Source organism: Panicum virgatum, chromosome 5K (genome assembly GCF_016808335.1).
Source record: "Panicum virgatum strain AP13 chromosome 5K, P.virgatum_v5, whole genome shotgun sequence".
NCBI lineage: Eukaryota > Viridiplantae > Streptophyta > Magnoliopsida > Poales > Poaceae > Panicum > Panicum virgatum.
In genome coordinates this window covers 51189527-51211622 of record NC_053140.1, presented here as the reverse complement: position 1 = coordinate 51211622, position 22096 = coordinate 51189527, and the positions used below count along the sequence as shown (strand labels likewise).

At 46.7% G+C, this 22096-nt stretch overlaps 3 protein-coding genes and 1 long non-coding RNA gene across 16 annotated transcripts; 2 read left to right on the top strand and 2 right to left on the bottom strand.

Annotated features, from left to right (window-relative positions):
* Window positions 1-888: 888 nt before the first annotated feature.
* Window positions 889-4475, top strand: LOC120708319 (disease resistance protein SUMM2-like). Its single transcript, XM_039993523.1, has one exon. It carries the CDS (start codon window positions 1433-1435, stop codon window positions 4154-4156), a length of 2724 nt encoding a protein of 907 aa, XP_039849457.1. The 5' UTR covers window positions 889-1432; the 3' UTR covers window positions 4157-4475.
* Window positions 4476-6465: 1990 nt separating this feature from the next.
* On the bottom strand, window positions 6466-10431 carry LOC120708316. Of its 5 annotated transcripts, none has more exons than XR_005689331.1 (8): window positions 9985-10431; window positions 9593-9771; window positions 9308-9479; window positions 9027-9187; window positions 8769-8920; window positions 7170-8641; window positions 7011-7057; window positions 6466-6868 (listed from the first exon to the last, which is right to left on the bottom strand). XR_005689331.1 is itself a non-coding variant. In XM_039993520.1 (8 exons), the coding sequence occupies exons 4-8, from the start codon at window positions 9075-9077 to the stop codon at window positions 7040-7042; spliced, it is 375 nt and encodes a 124-aa protein (XP_039849454.1). In that variant the 5' UTR covers window positions 9078-9187; window positions 9308-9479; window positions 9593-9771; window positions 9985-10431; the 3' UTR covers window positions 6859-7039. The 5 variants fall into 5 exon arrangements, 2 of the variants coding, with proteins under 2 accessions (XP_039849454.1, XP_039849455.1); XR_005689333.1 differs by having other exon boundaries at window positions 6483-6868; window positions 8569-8641; XM_039993520.1 differs by having other exon boundaries at window positions 6859-7057; window positions 7170-7250; window positions 8569-8641.
* A 589-nt stretch (window positions 10432-11020) lies between these two features.
* On the top strand, window positions 11021-18525 carry LOC120708314. Of its 8 annotated transcripts, none has more exons than XR_005689330.1 (8): window positions 11021-12463; window positions 12768-12831; window positions 13672-13720; window positions 13993-14108; window positions 15077-15178; window positions 16182-17630; window positions 17843-17925; window positions 18327-18525. It is a non-coding gene; the product is annotated as an uncharacterized LOC120708314 (long non-coding RNA). The 8 variants fall into 8 exon arrangements; XR_005689325.1 differs by having other exon boundaries at window positions 15060-15178; XR_005689328.1 differs by having other exon boundaries at window positions 15060-17188; window positions 17535-17630.
* Window positions 17849-20588, bottom strand: LOC120708313 (nuclear transport factor 2B-like). Of its 2 annotated transcripts, none has more exons than XM_039993518.1 (2): window positions 19565-20588; window positions 17849-19411 (listed from the first exon to the last, which is right to left on the bottom strand). In XM_039993518.1, exons 1-2 carry the CDS (start codon window positions 20111-20113, stop codon window positions 19196-19198), a joined length of 765 nt encoding a protein of 254 aa, XP_039849452.1. In that variant the 5' UTR covers window positions 20114-20588; the 3' UTR covers window positions 17849-19195. The 2 variants fall into 2 exon arrangements, with proteins under 2 accessions (XP_039849452.1, XP_039849453.1); XM_039993519.1 differs by having other exon boundaries at window positions 17849-19388; window positions 19565-20020.
* Between the last annotated feature and the right edge of the window lie 1508 nt (window positions 20589-22096).

Sequence of the window (22096 nt, the reverse complement as noted above, 5' to 3'; positions counted from 1 at the left end):
GCAGGTGCATGCTGCGTAGCACTGCCTGCCAGCAACATTTGGATTTACAGTTTCTTCAGGCCTTTCGGCGTCACAAGAGCTCTAGCAAGTTGGACAAGGGATGCAGGCTGCCTGGCTCATTTCAGCAGGTGTGGATCTTCAAGTTTTCAGCAGAGCAGATGGATCCACCAGTTCAAGCTCCAGCAACCAACCACTTCATCTGCATCTGCAACCCGAGTCCAAACACAGAGCTGGCCCCACCTGTCAATGGGCGGACAGGACATTATTTCCTGGACCTCGTTTCTTGGATCGAAAAGTCCGCACACATCGGCAAGTAGCACAATTTTTTTACTGTTTTTACACCTCGCAAACATGCTCGGTTGCTCATTCATGCTCCTAGATCAGATCGTATCCCGTTTGCCAGTCCGGCGTGAATACTTTTTATTCTCTTCCACCCGTGGCAAACAAGGCCCTGTTTAGTTTTTTACGTGTAAACACAAACGCATTAAAGTGAAACGGTATCTTACTAATTTGAAGTACTAAATGAAGTCTATTTATAAAACTTTTTGCATGGATGAGTTGTAAATCGCGAGACGATTCTAATGAGCCTACTTAATCCATGATTTGCAACAGTGATGCTACAGTAACCATCCGCTAATTATTAATTAAACATGGATTAATTAGCATCATTAGATTCGTCTCGCGATTTACAACCCATCTATGCAAAAAATTTTGCAAATAGACTTCATTTAATACTTCAAATACCATGTTTACATCTTTACAAAATTTTACAAAATAAACTAAACACACCCAAAGCCTCAAATAAAACAACTCGCCGGGGCTCCTCGCAAAAAAAAAAAAACAAAAAACAAAACGCCGGGGCGCCATCGGGATCTTGCCATCGTGCTCCTGCCCCCGCCCCTGAACCGTGCCCAAGTCAAGTCATCTCTCCCACCTTCCCCGCATACCGCCGCACACCGCGCGAGTCAGTCTCCGCTTGTGTCAGCTGCTCAGCGCAGCCATCTTCCTCGCTGCAGGCCATGGGTTTTCTCGGCTTCTTCCCTCCCTGCGTTTCTTCGCTGCTAAGAGTGCCACCACCACCGACACCCACCACTTGCCCACCGCTCTGATCTCTGAGCTCAGAGACCTACCAATTTGTCCATTTCCCGTGCCCTCCCCCAAAAATTTCCAACCGATTCGATTCGGCAGTACCTTCGAGTTCCAAAGAATCCCCAGTTGATGCCACCCACCAATTGCATCTCGGTGGATTCCTCCGGCGCGCAGATCCTATGCGCATCCGCTCCACCTCCGGGGATTAGGCCTTGCTCGGCTTCGCTTCCTCCCCGGCCAGCGCCAAGATCCTTCGGTCCCTGCCAATTTTGAGTTCCCGGCACCGACGGGAACCAAGGATTAGTGCTTTCTTGGAAAAGATTGGGGCTTTGGGCTCGCGGAGATGGAGTTCGTGGCGTCCATCATCGACACGGTGTTCCGGCCGCTCAAGGACTACTTCGCGCGGACCGTCGGCTACGTCATGTCCTCCGGCGACTACCTCGACTCGATGGTCCACGAGATGAGCGAGCTCAAGAGCAAGCGCGACGACGTCCAGCGCATGGTCGACGCCGCCGAGCGCCAGGGCATGGAGGCCACCAGCCAGGTCACGTGGTGGCTCGAGCGCGTTTCCATCCTCGACGGCCGGGTCGAGGCCATCGTCCTCGACTTCCAGGAGCGCCTCGAGCTCCCGCCGGAACAGGCCCCCGGCCTCAAGGCCACCTACCTCCTCAGCAAGATGGCCGACGAGGCGCGCGCAGAGGCCGTCGACCTCAAGGACAAGGGCGAATTCCAGAAGGTCGCGGACGAGCTCGTGCAGCTCCGCTTCGAGGAGATGCCCAGCGCGCCCGTCCTAGGCAGGGACGCGCTCCTCCAGGAGCTCGACACCTGCGTCCGGGGCGGCGACGTGGGCATCGTCGGCATCTACGGCATTGCCGGGGTCGGGAAGACCGCGCTGCTCAACAAGTTCAACAACGACTTCCTCATCAACTCCCCTGACATCAATGTTGCCATCTACATCGAGGTCGGCAAGGACTACAATCTTGATGACATCCAGAGGATCATCGGCGACCGGCTCGGCGTGTCGTGGGAGAACCGGACGCCCAAGGAGCGCGCCGGGGTGCTCTACAGGGTGCTCAGCAAGATGAATTTCGTGCTGCTGCTGGATGATGTCTGGGAGCCACTCAATTTCCGGATGCTCGGCATCCCGGTGCCCAAGCACAGCTCCAAGAGCAAGATCGTCTTGACAACGAGGATCGAGGATGTGTGCGATCGCATGGACGTTCGCCGCAAGCTCAAGATGGAGTGTCTGCCCTGGGAACCCGCGTGGGAGCTTTTCCGCGAGAAGGTTGGCGACCACCTGATGAGTTCTAGCCCGGAGATCCGGCACCAAGCGCAGGCGCTGGCCACAAAGTGTGGCGGGCTGCCCCTTGCGCTTATCACTGTTGGTCGGGCAATGGCCAGCAAGCGCACCGCAAAAGAGTGGAAGCACGCCATTACTGTGCTTAAGATTGCCCCATGGCAGCTTCTTGGCATGGAGCTTGATGTTCTTGAGCCTCTCAAGAAGAGTTATGATAACTTGCCCAGCGACAAACTAAGGCTCTGCCTACTATATTGCTCACTGTTCCCAGAGGAGTTCTCCATTTCCAAGGATTGGATCATAGGCTACTGCATTGGTGAAGGTTTCATAGATGATTTGTACACTGAGATGGATGAAATATACAACAAGGGGCATGACCTTCTCGGTGATCTAAAGATTGCCTCTTTGCTGGAGAAAGGTGAAGATGAGGATTATATCAAAATGCATCCAATGGTCCGTGCTATGGCTCTATGGATAGCATCGGATTTTGGCGAGAAGGAGACCAAATGGCTTGTCCGCGCCGGAGTTGGGCTGAAGGAGGCACCAGGCGCAGAGAAGTGGAGCGACGCTGAGCGGATTTCTTTCATGCGAAACAACATTCTTGAGCTGTATGAGAAGCCTGAATGCCCTTTACTGAAGACTTTGATGCTACAAGGCAACCCTGGGTTGGACAAGATATGTGATGGCTTCTTCCAGTTCATGCCATCTCTCAGAGTTTTAGATTTGTCCCATACTTCTATCAGTGAATTACCTTCAGGGATCAGTTCGTTGGTTCAGTTGCAGTACCTGGATTTGTATAACACAAACATCAGGTCCCTGCCAAGGGAGCTAGGATCACTAGCAACTCTGCGGTTCTTGCTTCTCTCACATATGCCACTAGAGATGATCCCAGGTGGTGTTATATGCAGCCTCACAATGTTGCAAGTCTTGTACATGGATCTCAGCTATGGAGATTGGAAGGTTGGTGCAACTGGAAATGGTGTTGAATTTCAGGAGCTCGAGAGCCTGCGCAGGCTCAAGGCGCTAGACATCACAATACAATCGCCTGAGGCCTTGGAGCGGTTGTCTCGGTCATATCGCCTTGCTGGTTCAACAAGAAATATACTGATAAAGACTTGTTCGAGCATGACGAAGATAGAGCTTCCTACAAGCCACCTCTGGAAGAACATGACTAATCTGAAGAGAGTGTGGATTGCAAGCTGCAGCAACTTAGCGGAAGTAATAATTGATGGCAGCAAAGAAACTGTTGGCAGCAATGCACTCCCCCGTGCCATCTTGCAAGCCCGGGCTGAACTTGTAGATGAAGAGCAGCCCATCCTTCCAACCCTGCATGATATCATCCTTCAGGGACTCCATAAGGTAAAGATCATCTACAAAGGCGGGTGCCTACAGAATCTATCATCACTGTTCATCTGGTATTGCCATGGGCTGGAAGAGCTGATTACTGTCAGTGAAGAACAAGATGCAGCAGCAAGTGGCGGAGAACAAGCTTCGGGAGCGTTTAGAGTTATCACACCCTTCCCCAACCTCCAAGAGCTGTATCTCCATGGCTTGGCAAAGTTCAGGAGGCTGAGCAGCAATACGTGTACACTGCACTTCCCATCGCTACAGAGCTTGAAGATTGTCGAGTGCCCGAATCTGAAGAAGCTGAAACTTTCTGCCGGAGGGCTCAATGTGATACAATGCTCAAGGGAATGGTGGGATGGGCTGGAGTGGGATGATGCTGAAGTCAGAGCTTCATATGAGGACCTGTTCCGCCCATTGCACTGAATTCAGTTCTGGTTACTAGAGGTTCTGATCTTTTAGAGATTGATAATTGGTCATTCCCCGTGCATACAAAAGACTGCCTGAATTCGGAGATTGCTAGTCTGCAGTTGGTGTAATCTTGCTTATCTGATCATTTGTGTAGATCAGGATCAAGGCTGTGTTGTCCATCTTGCTTGAAAGTGCAAGTTTGGCGATTCTAGTTTTTTTTTGCACAGCCTATCTTCTACACACAAGTATCATGTATGCCAGCAGGAAACTAGCGAATGTAACTACCGAGTTCTCCAAAACAGTATGACTGAAAGATGCCACCATTTCTCTGTTTTTTCCCCCCTCTGAGAAACGAGTTGAGGTTAGGAGGGCGGCCATTGTTTTTCCTTTTATAGATGCCATCATTTCTCTGTTTTTTGCTTTCTCCAAGAAACGAGTTGAGGTTAGGAGGCGGTCATTGTCTTTCCTTGTATGAGTTGAACGGTGGTTCATCACTTGTGACTGGGTCAAAAACTCCGAATTGTGATAGACTCTGGACGAGTGGCGTCGAAGAGCCGAGCCCGACAGTCAAAGTCCAGAGCAGACAAAACCAGGCTCTCGGTACAGCAAAAAATGCCACGAACACAGCAAAAATGACAGACCGCCCAGAATACCAAATTTCACAGGCACACCACAGATAAGGTTTTTTTTTTGACCAGTTGATCTGTTTAAACTTGAAAACAAGTTCAGCCTAGTGAACTCAGCCAACGAGTCGAAACGGGGTCGGTGTTATTGGGCTGGGCCGGCCTGGGTAGACCTTAAATTTCGGAAAAGGTCTTTTCCGCCTCCCTGAACTTGAGACCGAATTCGTTTTTCTTCCCTAGACCACAAAATCGGTTATTAGACTATCGAACTTCCGAAACCGTTCGTGCGACCTCCTTTGAGCGGTTTCAGGTGACGCGGCAGCGGTTTTCTTTTTTTCTTTTATATTTATTTTGATTGAATCTTTAAAAAATCATATTAAATTATAAAAAAACATAAAATAGAAAATCTAATTTTGTTGGACTTCACATGAGTAGATCTATGCAGTGAATGTATTATATAGTATACTTTAGTATAATTTTTTTGTTGTATTTATATATATACTTTTCTATAATTAATTTATAGATACAGTTTCCGTTGTCTAATTATGGTGAAATTTTTATGGTGGGCTAATCATTATATGGTGGAGCTGTAGTAAAAATTTTATAATTATAGGATCATGTATGACTGAGATATAGATTTATCTAAGTTTATATAGATAAATCTATATCTCAATCATACATGATTCCATAATTATAACATTTTTACTACAGCTCCGGCATATAATGATTAACCCACCATAAAAATTTTATAATAATTAGACAACGGAAACTGTATCTATAAATTAATTACAGAAAAAGTATATATATAAAACTACAGCAAAAAAAATTTATACTAAAGTATACCATATAATATGTTCACTGCGTAGATCTGCTCATGCGGAGTCTAACAAAATTGGATTTTCTATTTTATGATTTTTTGTGATTTACTATGATTTTTCAAAGATTTAATCAAAATAAATATAAAAGAAAAAAAACACTGCCACGTCACCCTGAAACCGCTCAATGAGGTCACACGAACGGTTTCGGAAGTTCGAGGAGTCTAAATAAACGGTTTTATGATCTATGAAGGAAAAGCGGATTCGGTCCAAAATTAAGGGAGGAAGAAAGTAATTTTTCCTTAAATTTCTCACCGACAATTTTGGCGTTGGCATCCAGCCAGACATGTCCAGTAGTATAACAAGCCCTGCTAAAATTACATTTGGGGTCCACGTGCGCGTCCAGGCCGGACCGTACACCGTCCGCGAGTAGGCCTTCCACGGCCCGGCCCAGGAACGTCGGGACCTCCCGGCCGGCCATGACCGGCACGAGGCGGCACCGGTGGACGGACGTGCCCGTGCTCTGGTTGGGGTCCTCGCGGCCCCGCGCCGTGACGGCGTTCTTCTGGCCCCGCAGCGCGGCCGCCGCGCAGCCCCGGAGCACGGCGGCGGCGTTGCCGGAGACGGAGTCGACGGTGCCCGAGGCCGAGACGCGAGGCACTCGCGGAAGAGGTGGCGGAGCGCGTGCGCGTAGAGGGTGTCCTTCGACGCGGCAGCGGTGGGCGACGGCGTGGTGCTTCGCAGGTCCCGCAGGATGATCTCGTCGCCCGCCACCGCTGCACGCAGCACGGTCAGCAAGTCACCGTCAGCGCCAGGAAAAGTGTTTTTTTTTTCCTACGGGTTTTTCGTGCTGGTTGTTTTCGGCTCCGGATTTGGTCGATCTGGGCATCTGGCCGCTAGTTTCCAGCGATAGGTTGTATTCTGTCTGCGTCGAACAGGTGCTAGTACAGTGACGGGGAATCTGGAGTGCACGTCGACATCGAATCCAATTTGGGGTACTCAGTGCAATCTCTATGTCCATCTTTGCTACCAAACCTAGCACCTAAGGTAAGGCCATGTTTGGTTCTCCTGACTAAACTTTAGTCCCCATCACTCTAAAACTTGTGAGTAAACTTGAACCTCTTTTATGTGCTCCACTTCTGCCTTATTGCCTGCTTTTCCATCGAAGGGACTTGGCTGAATTTTATAAAACACATGTTTGTTTGCAAAGATGAGCCTGGTCCACTTCTGCTTTCTTGCTTGCTTTTTCATCCAAGGAACTCAGCTGAATTTTTCAACATATCCACCAACTAAAATAAATTTAGTTTAGTGAGGAATTCCAAACATAAGAGTTAACAAATTTAGCCTAGCGGTGCAATTTCCTTTGAAATGTCTACTGCAAAAGAACAAACAAATTTTCTTTGAAGTCTCTGCCATGGTATCTAGCTTTACCTTGTTCCTTTTCTCCAAGCTGTTTCTTGTTAGTTCCCCCTTGGGCCCTAGTCATTGGATTCATCATAATTCATTGCATATTAGTCGGGAGTTCCACGAGCAGAACATAAAGGTACCAATTTATTTGAGCTAGCCAACCAGTATTCAGCGCGGACTAACCTTATTTTCATCTATCCCATTCCTTTCTCCCATGCTGTTTCTTGCTACTTCCTTCTCGGAGTTCTTGCCGTTGGATTCATCCTAATTCAATGTGTCGGTACCCCGCAACTGGGGTACCCACTCCTACGGTGACAAGACTAATACACATATAGTTATCCGTAACTACACCCCAAGGACTTGAGTAGCCAGACCCTTGTGGGCTGACTCCGTCTCACCGAGCCAACGGCCTCGGACCCACTCCACCGCGCGGGGATAGATCCGGTGACGCCATGTGTCCCAAAGGTGGAGATGCTCATGGCCTTCAGCCGTGGATTCGGACCCCCACAGTCGGGTGCGGGACCTCCACGTGCCCATCCGGACCCCCAACCGGGTCCGGGACTTCCACGTGTCCATCCGGACCCCCGCAAGCCCTCGGCTCAGCACTCCGCTCGGGAGGGGTCTGGAGCCGCCACGTGTCCCACAGACGTGGGCGCGGGCGCTAGCCTTCCGCTGGGAGCATGCCCGACACGTGTCCCACAGACGCGCGCGTGGACGCAAGCCTTCCGATGGAAGCTCCCTCACCCACCCGCATTTAATGCGGGAGGCTGAGGCGTGCTCTGTCACCGCAGAGCACGGGGCAGCCTTTGCCAGACCCCACTATTAGTCGCGTATTACCAAGGTGCACAGTGCAGCCGCAGGCGCCGCGTGCGCGGTGCATGTTAGTCTGCCGCATTAAATGGATGCGACGGCACGACCCTTTCCATCATGCCGCCTACGACGCAAGCTACGCGGCATGAACAGCATGCGTGGCGCAGCCTACCCGGCTAGCTGCAAGCGCCGCACCAACATGACAGGGCAAGACCACGCCGGTCGGAGGGTCTACGCCGATCAGTACATCCATGCGGAAGAGGCAGCGAAATCCCGGAATAAGATCTTCCCCAGGCGTAGAACCATAATAGCTCTAGGCGTTATGTTATTTAAATACATCCACGTTGGGCTCACCTGTCGGGGTCCCAACGGCTATGTACGTGCCTCCCTTTGACTATGAAAAGGGAGCACACGCTAGTCTCAGGACGAAGGGAGTGGACTCAGACTCTCTCCTTCACATTCTCAGCTCACCAGCTAGAACCACTCTTGAGCAATCTCTTGTGAGCACAGGCAATACAACACACAGTGGATGTAAGATATTACGCTCCGGCGGCCCGAACCACTCTAAACCTTCTGTGTTCATCGTGTTCTTGCATCTAGATCGGACTAATCCTAGCTACCCCGAGTTCATTCTCCCTCAGGGCTTAGGCGGGCGCATTCTGCCACCCGGCTGTGTCTCCTCCACCCGACACAATGCATATTATTATGTAGTTCCACAAGCAGAGCATAAGGTGCCAACTTATTTGAGCTAGCCGCCCAATCTTCAGCATACCTTATTTTCATTTATCTCATTCTCTGCAAAGGTGATGCCATCAGATCCATCGCAATTCAAATTCGCAGGAATGCTGCCCCAGCACAAAAACACATCACTATTTGTTGTGGCAATGAAAACAAACTTGATATGGAATACTTGTATTTGATATAGTGATAATCAGAAATATCAGTGCGGAATAATATGTTACTAGGTCATACCCAGTAGGCTCTCTCACATCACACATTTCCAACATAACTGACAAGATACGATCCCGGATAAACGAGGTCCTCAACATGTTCTCATTAGTGTCATACCCCTGCGCGGGTTTCCTCAGCGACTCACGCATCAACTCAGCCTCTTTCATGTTGCCCTAAAAGTTATATTCCAAGCAACACAAAGACGTTCATAAGCATCAAAGTATTAATGCTGAAGATTAAGTAGGTCACAGTTTGTTTTGGTAGACTCAAGGCACTTACCATCATGGCAGCAGCAGCAGCAGGAACATATTCATGCTCTCCGTAGGTCATAAAGCTTAAGGCACACAACCTGATGTCATTGCTCGTAGCGATGGAGAAGGTGCATGGAGCAGGCCGACAAGCAGCAACTGACAAGTCAGCTCAGCCTCTTTGGTGATACACTTGAAATTACCATGATTTCCAAATGACACAAGAGAGTCAATTTAAACACATCATTGGTGAACACATCTCCAAATTAAGGAGCTTGCTTAGTATGCTAGAGGCAGGGAGGGGAGACACACCTTCAAGGAAACAGCGGCAGCAGGAAATTGATCAGATTCCAGAACGTTAGCCATTTCACGAGCGCGCTTGGAGATCTTTTCACTTGTCACCCTGATCTCCATCTTATCATCAGTAGTAATGCTTTCAGTAGAGGTCCAACAGAAACAGAAGATGGCCCTCCATCTTTGTACACTTGAAAACACCGTTTGGCAAGTTGTCGTGTGCATATGAAGTAATTAGAAGATGAAGCTAGGAATGTAGAAACTAAACATGATGATTGTAAGGCGCGGCAGGCAGGAAGCTACCGAGTGGGCTAGAGCTGCCAGGTCATTCTCACGATCATCTCCATTTAGACCGGCGGTAGTATCGGCTTCACTTTGGTTGTGCTTGTAATAATCCTGGAGGTATCTCTTGTATTGGGCCAAAGGATGTACCAGATCCCACGGATATATTTTGTCCCATCCCCATGCTCTCTCGAAAAGATCTACACGAGACAGCAAGAGACGGATGAAGTGATGATTTATTGATGAAAATGAAATACGGCAACTAATTCCCCTAGGCAACGAAACAAAAGAAGAAAAACGAAATTAGAAGTAAAAGAACATTTTAATTGCACCAGGATCGCATCACTAGTGGTGGACTGAGCAAACTCCAATTCCAATGGAGGAGGAGCACACGCAACGCAAGCACACCGTACCTGGGTGGTCGAGTATCCCCATCGGCGGCGGTATCGGGTTGACGCCGCACTTCTTGGCAGCTTCCCCGCGTTTAGCCCAAGAGCGCATCGTCTCCATAACAGTTTCTTGCCCCGCGGCCACATCGACACTGAATTCTTGTTCGTCATCCTCGTCACCCCAACGGTGCGGCAGCTGGTCGAGGTCGAGGGTGCTCGAGCCCATCCAGCCGAGCTGCTGCGTGTTTTGATCTGCTCTACTCTGACCTGAGATCTTTGGGTGGGTGGGCGATTCTAAGACAGGGTTTGGGCCTTTGGGGGGGAATTGAAAACAATCGGCGGCGACGGGGGATGGGAGCGGGGGAGAGCCGGATCCCAATTTTTTCGAATTTTCGATGCGGGAGTGGTTAGGGTTTTGGCCTTCTGGGGATGAATGGAAACCAGCGGCGGAGGGGAGATGACGGGGCGCGACTAGGGCCTTGTTTGGGTAGCTAGAAAACTAGCAAGCACACGTTCCGAAAAAAGAGTCTCACATGAAGTACTAAATAAAGTCAATTTATAAATTTTTTTTAGAAATTGGTGTAATTTTTCACGACGAATCTAATGACGATAATTAATCGATAATCAGCTACAGTGATGCTACAGTAACCATCCTCTAATCACGCAGTCAAAGACTTCATTAGATTCTTCAGGGTCACTAGCGCGGGGTTCTGAAGTTGGTTTTGTAAACTGACTTTGTTTGACATCATAATTAGTGGTCAAAGTTTATTACTATTCACTAGCGCTATAATTCTTTCCAAACCAAACATGGTGACATTTGCTGTCGTCTGGGCCGGCAGTGGGCAAGGCCAAAATGGTACGGTAACTCATGAGTCATGACCATTTCACAATTTCCACGTATCGCAAAAAAAAACACTTTCCAGTTTCCAATCTGTACTATATCTATACTATAAAAATTCATAACAATTGAAATATTCCTCACCAAGATTAGTCCCCATATCCACCTCTTAAATCCCACTTTGAGGCCCAAGTGTAAGACTAAAATGTTTTTTTTGAGCAAACATACCTGTATTAACCATGAAAATACCGTACAAAGACCAGCACACATACAAGTACAAACCGGTAGAAATCAGAGGACAGCTCTACCACCAGACTATTAGCACAAAGGCCCTTGGAAAAAAGAAGAAATACAACTGGAACCCTAGAACCTTTGCATGCCAGAATGCACCGCCGTCCGACGGCGACGGCCATCCAGAACAGGACCCACGAACCGCAGAAGAACCAGAGCTCCATCGCTTCAAAGCTTTCAGAAGAGCCGCAGTAGAAGATCGTCAACGAGGACGAGCAGAAGGCAGCGCCGCAGATCCATCGGCCGGGGACACACCCTGAGCTCCGGCGATCCTGGAGGCAGATCCGATGGCGAGGACTGGACACGCCGCAGGGAGACTGGATCTGCTCCACTTTCCCGACAACTGCAAGGCCCAAAGCTGCCACTCTAATCACCAAACAAAAGGCCGACGAACTCACCTCCCTTTCGGGCCGACAAGCCGTCGACGAGCACCTCCTGTACACGAGCTCCACACAGGGAGCACCACCTCCACAAGCTCGCCGATAGCACCGGAGAGAAGCATCATCGGAGGGAGGAAGAACTCGAGAGGACTTATTCCGATATGGCGTCGCCGCCGCCTCCACCTCGCCGCCGACGCCCGGAAACCAAATCCTAGAAAACCTAGTACCTAATCTACACCACCGCACGGAGAGCCACCGTTCCCGCACACATCCGAGAGCCCAAAGGCCGCCGGATGCGGAGGGGAACGGCGACCTCGCCGGCGGGAGCACGGGTCGCCTTGCTTTCGCCTGTCGCAACTGTTGGGGGAAGAAACGAGAAGGGACGAGAGATTGGGGCTAGGGTTTAGCCGGCGGCGCCCCTTGGTGGCGGTGGCTGCCCCCTCCAGCCTCCTCCTCCCAGGCACACGCATGTCCGGCGGCTCCCTCGTCACGCACGCACGCCCAGGCCCAGGACCGGCGCCCGCAGCGGATCCGCGAGAGGCGCCGACAGGCGAGGCCCTGAGGCCTTCTCCTCACCCGCTGCGGGGTCCGAGGCGAGGTCAGCGGATACCTGGAGGAAGGAGCTGCACCTCGCCGCCGCCGCCGTCGCCTCGGGATCCAGCGGGGAGCAAAGGGAGCACACCGCGTTCCCTTTCCTCATCGTCATTCGATCTACAGGGCGACGGCACGACGGCGTGGAGCAAGCGACGAGTGCCACGGGGGCGGATCTGGGGACGCAAGGGCGCAAGGCAGCAGCCGGCATCGGGCAGTCGGCGGCGGCGGCGCGAGTCGCAGGGCGCAGGCACAGTTCAGCGGCCGGAAGGTTGGGAGGCGCGGGCAGGCGACGACGGAAGGGCGGCGAGCATGCCACGGTGAGGCGCTGCAGGGCAGCGACGAGGCGACTTCAAGTTCGTCCTCCCGTGCAATGACGCCAACAACTGAGGAGTCCTCCAATGTAAGTTCTCTTCTCGCCTGATAATGATTTTACATGTTTACTTGCTGCTGATTAGTGAGTAGTGGCTTCTTGTTAGTGATTAGTCACAGTGGTTAGTGATTACTGAAGAATATAGTGTATTACTCTTTAATTTAAGATCTATTAATGTCATGATGTTTAAGAATATATATAATCTCTATACGAGAATGGGCACCTGTAGCATGCATATATAGTACAATATTATAGCTTACAAGTAATCCGATAGATGGCCTTTTCCTGGTTTGCCTCATGTTAAATTTGACAACAATAGAGATTTTTTTTGTAGGAAGGGAGATCTATTATGGAGGAGGCATTGTGGCATTGCCTACGAAAACAGCTTGATAATAGAGGTTATCTCTGAATACCTGTCAAAGTATACATTGGAAATGCTATGCATAAAGAATTTGCATTGTTAGATCATTGTGTTGGCCGATAATTCTGTCTGTTTAAGTTTTTATCTCATCCTTTTGAAGTAATTTTGATTGCACTACTGAACATGGATTCACTCACAGGGTTAACAAACTATTTCCCCATTTATCTCTTTCTGTTTTGGTTAACTGCCGCAAGTCGCTAGAGTGAGTTAACGTGTAGAGAAGCAGATCGGAGAGAAACTATTTCCATTATTTTCTATTTAACACATTTTATTTACTAAATCTCAGTCTGCTATTGCCGATCAATTGATTCTGCAATAATCATATTAGCTAATCACCCATGATGATAGTTTTGTTTTGTTCTGATGTGGTATATCTTTTTGTTTTTGTTTTTTGGAGCAATTGGATTAAATTATTTAGAATGAATGGCAAGGGGCACTGAAATCTGATAGGTAAAGGACTACAGTGGCTGACATCATTTTAGTCTTTCATGAAACCGTAGGTTAGTTTTGTCAATGAATTTAGGATACAAGATATTACTCGCTACCGTTGGCTACAAATTTTAGTTGTTACCACTACCTGATGAATGAAAAAATAAAATAAAAGATTGATACTAGCATCATTTATATACTTGTTGTCCACAAAACTGTAAGATATTAATTTTGTTGCTTCCCTGCATGAATTCAAAATTTTGCCATGTTGACAGTGACCTGTTTCTTTGTTGGGATTAACCATGACTTCAGTTCCTAACATGAATACTGTTGCTAAGCAGATGATTTTCTTATTTGAATATCTTCCTAATTATCCTTTATTTTGCAGAACTTGTTGCTTCCCAATATCTCCTAGCATGGACAACATCAAACCAAAGGTAAAAATATTTTGAGTCTGCTTCCTAATGTTATGATGCAAAGTATGGAATCCAGTTGTTCGATTGGTACTCTATCCAGTTGTTCCATTTGTTCAGTGTTGACTCCATATAAACGTTGTAAATTTGGACACATTCAGCTATAAACCCTCTACTTCAAAGCCTACTTAAAGTAGAATTTTGTACTTCTATATCTTTCGGGACACTTATTCATGGAAGAAGGAATGCCTATATTGTTTCTTACAATATGCCCTAATTCTTTTGATCATGTGCAGGGGAAAACCAGGCCATACAATCTGCTATACGTTTGGCGGTTCGAATATTGTATTGCCATGGACCATACTTCTAAAGCGATGGTGTGCAGAAGCTCAGTCAGCCAAGTCAGTTTGAGGTGATGACCGAAACTTGATCTTATCACAGCCCTGTATGCATTCTTTCTAAGTACAATTATGTGATGCTGCACTTAAATATATTTATGTTATTAACTCATAGCGTTAGCACGGGCCAACCTAATAGTGTTCAGAAAAGTTAGACATATTGTACATTGCTGTCATAAAAAAAATTCCTGGTTGGGTAGATTCAAGTTAGATGATAGTAGAAAGAAAATCAATAAATTTAAGGAATCAGCGTGGAAGTTTGTGGCCAAGTAGCTGTTGTGGCATTTCATCTTTTTGTTGCGTCATGGATACCTCTTCGCCTCATTATTTTCCATTTTTGGATTCTAAGAAGCACAAGGTAAATAACAACTCAGCTTGTAGGTTCTCTGGCATCTTTCGTGTATGTTTAGCATTGCTATATCATTTTTAAAATTCTATGTATCTATGAAGGCTCCCAGATTGTAAACCTGAGTACCTTCCCTTTATCAACCATTACTGCATAGTTTCCAGATTGAAATGTTAATCAAAGGAAAATAATAAATAGTTGGATAGAGTTTCTGTGCACTGGGATCTACAGACCGTGGTTTCTCTTCAAATTCCCGTACTAGAATTTAAGTTATAGCTCAATTTTATTATACACATCAAATCCATAAGAATATGTTTTCATTTGCAAAGGAAAAAAAATGCATATGCTCATTATTCCCCTCCCTTGCATTGCCTCCAGCTCAAATTTTAGCCTCTCAAGATATGTATCCAACTTATTGTCATTTAATCTTGCTCCTACTGTTTCTTACCTGGTAGTACTTGTTCATTTTGTTTCTCCGTGTCCCTGAACACATTAATGAATATGCATTATCTTATGCGTGAAATTCTAAATGTTATGATTTTTAATGATTTATTATCTTTTAGAAACTAATTGAAAAAACTTGCAATCTTCTGATTATATTCTTGGAGCTTTTTAACAGATGGCGTTTATGCCCAGCTTGAATGGTGTCGCCGTCCTCGGAGAAGCCACTCCCGCCGCATCGAAGGGCAGTGACACGATCCTTCACCTTCAGATGTTATCTGGTTGACCCATTCAAAGGTGCTCATATTCAAAGTTTCTGCTGGTCTATTGTTGTTTCCAATATGTTTGTTCTGACATGAATATATATTTGCTCTTGAGTTAGCAATTAAAAAATTCTTATTCCTTGAATTTTGTGCAAACATGTGCTGTGCCACACGTGGGCCTCTTGCTAAATTGATGTTTTAACAATAAAGACACGCTTGGCTAAGGTCATTGTTGTGATAGTCAATATTGCAACAGTGCCAACACCAGCTCAAGCAGAACAATCCTCTGACAATGAAAGCGATGTTCCAAATTATTATAATATAGAAGTTTTGGTAACTATCTTTTAGCCCAGCTATATATGAATACATGTTCAACTCTGCAACTACTTCTAAAATGAAGTGCACTTTTGCTACTTGCTAAACTAAATAATCATATTGATTCATCCTTTCTTTTTTTTTACTGAGATCATACAATGGCATTGTAGTGATTACTATTGAGGTAACAGGTAAGCAGCTATTCTACATATTTTTGGTTTCTTTATTCCACTCTCTACGATAATATAGTGAACTTGAGTCCAATAATCATTTCTGAAGAAATATTGGCTGCTTATATGTACAGAGCTGCTTTCCATAAATGTTGTGCTATAGAAGTTGCTTGATTTCAGTTTAAATGATTGCCTCAAAGAGTTTTGCAATGTGAATGATACATGCAAGTAAGGATCACATCCAGAAAGGACAGGCTGGGATTAATGTATTTCGTTATCTGGGCAAAGCTAATTTTTGTCCTCATAAATTGCATCCATATCATATAAGTGTAAAATTGTTATTTTGATAAGAATTTTTTCCATTGGTCTGTAAGCTGCGCTAGAAGTTCCACTAAAATTGGCTGGAAGGTAAATTCAGGAGCCCTTTTCATTTTGGCTGTCATATTTGCTACCAAAGTCACACCAATATGTCTCTCTATTATGCAGTAAGACAATCGATCACATGTCCCTTTGTATCTATCACCAATAATCGGCTGTTGCATGCTGCTGCAGGATACCGTCAAAATGATCTCCTTTGTTCTTGCCACTTCAAGCCAGCTGGGTAACACCTACTCTTTCAAGATGTTTCCTTCCCTTGTTCATGAATCTGAGTAATGCCAAGCTGAATGTTTACCGATTTGATTATGCTTTAGGCAGAGAATACAGATTTAGTATTCTTATACACTGGGTCAACTTTATTTAAGCATAAGAGATCAAAAGTATTGTTCTGTAACTGCTTAGAATGCATTAAAATGTCCTTATAATATGCTTGAAGCCTGGAATGTATTTTCATACCAACTCAATTAAGAAATTAGAATGCATTAGAATGTTTTAAGATTATATTGTTATAAAATGTCTATAGGTACAGCATGCATTATAGTGCTCATCTTGTTCGGTAGAAAACCTTCAGATTTCTTAGCCTGAATGATGTGCAGATAACACAATTCTTATGAATCACCCTATGTTGCTATGGTGCAAATAAATCATTCAGTTTAGTATACAACAAAAACTGAATTACTTACCCTTGTGGCAGTTAGTTACAGAGCCAGAGAGTTCCGAGACATTTGTTGTGCTATGCCGTCTTACGTTGCAATAATGTTGCTATGGGTTTTTTATTCATTAAGAAAACATTTTTCATGGTTGTGGAGGTCCTTAGAAAATTTAATCTGCGGCATTATCAAAATCATGCTGTGTAAAGGTTGGATATAACAAAAGCTTCTTGGTATAAGAATTGATGTTTGTAACTATGCTTATTTGTTCTCTCCTATCAGTCGCTCGAAAATCAGGATTTCATGTGCTATATGGAGATGGTTCATGCCCTGCAATTCTGCAATCTGCCATCATATTGTTTCCAAAAGCATAATGAGAAAACAATTGGGGTTGTAAACTAAGTAATTGAAAATAAATAAACATCCCATCCTCCTTAGAAAACCACTTTCTTTGTGAAGAATTTTGAAAGGACCAGAAGAAAGCACTTGTCCATGAGAATGGGAGGTCACAGCAACCACCAAGCTTAATAGGTGAGCTATGTTTGTTTTCTACATTTTGAAAGGACCAGAAGAAAGCAGTGAGATGCATGTTTCAGGCAATGCGACAACACATGCTTGTGCCAGTAGTCATTTCTGCTGCTATATGTAAAGTGATTCATTTGGCATAATAAACTGCAATGTTCTGAATGTTTTACAATAGAAACAACGAGTCACATATTTTAGGAAATGCTACAGAACTTGCTTATGTCAGTAGCCATTTCTGCTGGTCTATGTGAAGTGATTATTGTTAGGGTATGATGCAAATTCATTTTTTTCTAATTCTTTTCTTCAGCCAAGGTTTATCCAGCTTTATCTCTTATATTTATTGTGTGCACAGATCCATACTACGAGCCAGTCTTCCCCGACACAGGCCTACACCCAGGCTATCAGTACTATAGACAAGGAGCTCGAGTACCTTAAGCAGGCTTTCGAGGTCTGTTTCTGATATGTTCACTCAAAACTCTCAGTTACCTTTGCAGTGATTTGTTGTCGTGTCATGGAATAGTAAGGAACAAAATTAGAAGGATCAGTTCAACTTGATCTCTACTATAAAAGAAAGTGCCTCCTGCTTCTGCTGCTATTACATTTCGGTGGGAAGTTCTTTGATACATTGAGTGAGTTGGTTCGTGATGTGTTCGCCTGTAGATTTTCTGAAGCTTGGCGGTGCAAACCGGATTAATGAGAGGTGCTTGGAACTGCAAAAGAACAAGAAGAGCAGCAAAACTAAGGTTCGATTATCTCGATTCATTCTTGGCATCGCTGATTCTGGGGAGTACGCAGTAAAATGGAACCCTAACGACCACCTCTCTCCATTGCCCTACTCCATTGACCCTATCTTGCCCTGCATCGCGGGTGATTTCGAGCTAATAGTGACGCTGGCCACCATCGTTGGAGAAGCCGAAGCTATTGCAATTTAGTCCATGTGTATATCTGTAATTTGGATGATTCACGTTGTGTCATGGCATACTTATCGATAACACCCTATATAATTATATGGTGTATAGCACCTTGCCGTAATGGTGTCTTTGATCTTTTGTTTGGTCTTTTGCAGTTATCACTAATATATTATAATTTTAAAAGGCTAGTCTGATTGGTTTTTTTTACTTAATGAAACTTTAATTGTATGCAGTGACACTGGAGTCCATCATAAATGTGATATGAGCTGGAAATTAAATTCTGGCGATATGGTGTGAAGATTCTGCATCATTAAATTTTTATAATATGTTAGATGTGGCATTCATACGTGGATTTTCTGTATATAAAAAAAAGATGTGCTACAATTAAGATATGACCAATGCAAATATTTTATTCTTACCTTTACCCTCTTATATAATTCTTGCGATGTCGTTAATGGGACATGTATTTATGGTCATGTCCATATAATCTGTATATCTCAAAATTTCCATTTTGGGTAAATTTGTAACGAACAATATACTAAATATTATATCCACAAGCTAATGGTATATGTGGCTACGAATACATATTTTTTTGTGACATAATCATTTTATTTGGTTTTCTAAAACACGTGCGGCACGCACACCCTACTAGTACCAGGATAACAGACAGGGTGAGCTTTGACGGGGGCGTCTATTCATCGTACGTGCGAGTAGAAGTTATACTATCGCACACATCGGTTAGAGATATAAAAAATAAAAATCGTTTCGGAACAAAATAAAATGTTTCAAAAAATAAGTTTTAGAACAAATAAAAATGTTTCAAGAAATATTTAGAGATAGAAATTGTTCTGGAACAAATAAAAATATTTTAGAAAAAATATTATCTAAATATAATCATGTGTGATAGTATGACTTCTAGTCGCACCTGCGATGAATAGACTTCACGGCTTTGACGCGACAAAATTCGCTTGGAGCACGAGCATTTGTGGCGGCTCATGATCGAATTCGACAGCGTGTACGTATATGCATGGCTAGATTTTATTTAGGACGTTACATTTTTTTTCCCTGAAGGAAACGAAGTTTGGGAGGGGGGGGGGGGGGATCACGTGCAAGGATACGAGAGGACGAAAGAAGAAAAATAAAAGCAGAGGATCACGCGCCCGGTGTCCATGCGGCACGATAGCAACCTTCCTTTCGGCAAGCGCACGCGACCGCGCGCGTCACCCGTAGTTGAGCCGGAATATGTCGTTCTGCACGAAGAAGCTCCCCTGCTCGTTAGGCACCAGCTGGAACATCTGCGAACCCCAAGATGATCCAACTGCATCATTCAAAACTTCCAACATCGTCGATCGAGCTCAAAATTTAAAGACAGTTCGCCAGGGTAGGAAGAGACTGTCGACTGCTGACAATGGATGCCGCGCGCCGAGATATAGAAGACGAGCTGAACCTGAGCTAACAATAGGTGCCGTACCTGGCTGAACCTGAGCTGGTGGTCCTCGCCGGCGAGCTGGAGGTGGCCGCTGACGAAGACGAGGATGCTGCCCGGGAACGACGGCGAGGGCTGGCAGTCGACGGTGGAGACGGAGTGCCGGCACTGGCCGAAGGGCAGCTGCGCCAGCTTCCGGCCGATCTCCTCGGCGCCCGCGACGGCGTGGCCCTCGAAGGAGAGCACGGAGGTGTGGGGGGCGTAGAGCGCCGCGAGCGCGCCGCGGTCGGCGTCGAACGTGCGGTAGTAGTAGTCCACGAATGCCCTCGCCACCGCGTCGCAGTCGCCCCCCGCTCCGCCGCCGCCGCCTGCTGGCTGCCCGTCCATTGCTACCACAGGCGCGGCGCCGATGCTGGCTGCGCTCGCGCTGCGGATGCTCACGGCGACTGCGAGAGGGCACGGGAACCTCGCGACGGTATTTGTAGGCGCGCGGCCGCGGCGTTGCCGTTGATGTGGCGTGGTAATTAAGTATGGGGTAATCCTTTTTGTATAGTCGAGTGAAGGAGCAGCTGGAGAGCTTTTGCTCTGTTGCATTGGCGTAGATCGGACGCTCAGATCGCGTGTGCGGGTGCGTGGAGCCACATGAACGCAGGGAGGTGGAAAGGCAGAGCGGCTTCATCGATCAGGTTTCCAATGGAAGGGAATTCAAAAGGCAAGGAACGAACAAAGAGAAGGAACAATATTCTTTGCCCAAAGAGTACTAAAGAAGAGTTTGTGAGAAAGGTAACTAGTGCGTTTCTGCTCCTCGGTTCATCCTCTGGACGGTCTGCTTCTCCAATCATTCCCATAGCTGCACACCTCATAGGATCGTACCAAACTTTAGCTATCCCCACCGTTGGTTATCGATGTTTTTTGCACGATGGCTGCTCAAGGATGCTACCGATCGATCCCTACTAACCGCCTTCGAAATGCACTGCAAGCAAGGAATCCACGGGTGACGGCTCCTTACAGGATCACAACAGGGTGTAGCACGCAGGTGCCGTTCCAGGCCTGAAGCCCTGAAGCTGATAGTGGTATGAGATCCAGACTAAATTTGCATCAAACTATTTTTATTAAACACGCAATCAAAAGTAGAGAGAAAGATGGAGACTCGTAAGTAGTGCAGAAGCGTACTATTAGTGGTACTTTTAGTTACATGCTATTAATAGCTAAGACGATGAGCATAACTAGTTAAGCAAGCAAGAGGACGCGCAGTAACCGCTCGGCACTATTAGCGTCACAAACCAAATCAAGCTGTTTCTATTGTGAAACAAAATCAAACCAGATTGATTGCTAGATCAACTGTTTTTCACCGAATTGAAGTAGGAAAATGTAAAATCCAAACCGCTGCCACCGATTTCCTCTCAGGCCATTAGTAGCTGGAACCTAGCCAGCTTCATGCATGGGCAAGTAGTAAAACGCCACCTAATTCAGGTGGTAGAGATTAAAGAATCTCGTCGGGCACATGCACGTGGCAGAAACATTGCCCACGGCCACCGCACGACGATGAACGGAAGCCGCTTTCGGCGACGGCAAGGCGATCCGACGTCGTCCCTCGTGGCCGCACGCCAGGACCCGCCTCCGCTTTCGCCGACCGCCGTCGAGGCTCAAAGAGTAAAAGGCGGCAGTTGCAAAAGAAAAAAAAAGCTTTGCATCGTGTTATATATGGGCTTGGTTTCGGTGGTGCATATCATGCACTGTATGTACACACGAAAGCTAAAGATAAACGACACACTACTGTACTGCTACTTGCTCTTTGAACAAAGACAACATTCCAAGGATTATATAGAGAAAAGATTGGATTTTTTAAAGTTAAAAAGAAGAGAGAGAGAGAGACTAGTTTAACTCGCGGGTGGCGCCGGCCTTGACCGTGTAGTGGTTCTCCTCAGGGCCGGTCTTGTATATGATCTGGGCACGGCAGCGCAGGCACTTGAAGTAGAAGCGGAAGACCTTGGGAGCGCCGATGTACCTCTCGCCCGCGGTGAGGTCCTCCTTGTGCGCGGCGAAAGGGGTGGCCATGTCGTGACGGAAGCCGCAGGCGTCGCAGCGGAGGCGAATCGGCAGGAACAGGCGCACTAGGGTGGAGGGAGATCGATGGAGTCTCCTCTCGCCTCTCGCGAGACGGAGCCACCCGGCTCTGGCGCACCTAGCGCCGGCGCCGCCACCTCCCTCTGGATCACACCACCTTTCCACGCCACCCGTTTCAACTCCTTCTACATCTCGTCGATGCTGTCCTATCTGCTTATGGGTCCTCCAAACCTCCTACGTGCGCGTCAGGTTGGTCGGTCGGTGTTCCGCGTTAGGGTTGCTAACCATAATGTTACTAACTTCGCTGTTGTTCGCGGCTGCCTTGCGTTCGATCGTCTCTGGTTCACCCTGCACAGTTCCGAAGCTCAAGCTTTGGCAATGGCGGCGGTTCTCAACGAAGAAGAAGCATTTACTGCACCCCAACGGTCCCCCACTCACTGCGCCGAACCGTCCCCTGCCTGCAACGCCGCCCGAGGCGCCGCGGGAGCAATGGGCATGTCCCGAGGTGCG

Excerpts from the sequence above, each read along its gene's own strand:
- LOC120708319 (XM_039993523.1), top strand. The coding sequence starts at position 1,433 with ATGGAGTTCGTGGCGTCCATCATCGACACGGTGTTCCGGCCGCTCAAG.
- LOC120708316 (XM_039993520.1), bottom strand. The coding sequence starts at position 9,077 with ATGACCTACGGAGAGCATGAATATGTTCCTGCTGCTGCTGCTGCCATG. Across the intron at positions 8,921-9,026 it reads CTGCTGCTGCTGCCATGATG|GGCAACATGAAAGAGGCTGA; the intron begins GTAAGTGCCTTG and ends TATAACTTTTAG. Across the intron at positions 7,251-8,568 it reads ATGAGATAAATGAAAATAAG|GATGAATCCAACGGCAAGAA; the intron begins GTATGCTGAAGA and ends ACATTGAATTAG.
- LOC120708313 (XM_039993518.1), bottom strand. The coding sequence starts at position 20,113 with ATGCAACAGAGCAAAAGCTCTCCAGCTGCTCCTTCACTCGACTATACA. Across the intron at positions 19,412-19,564 it reads ACCAGCTCAGGTTCAGCCAG|TTGGATCATCTTGGGGTTCG; the intron begins GTACGGCACCTA and ends TGAATGATGCAG.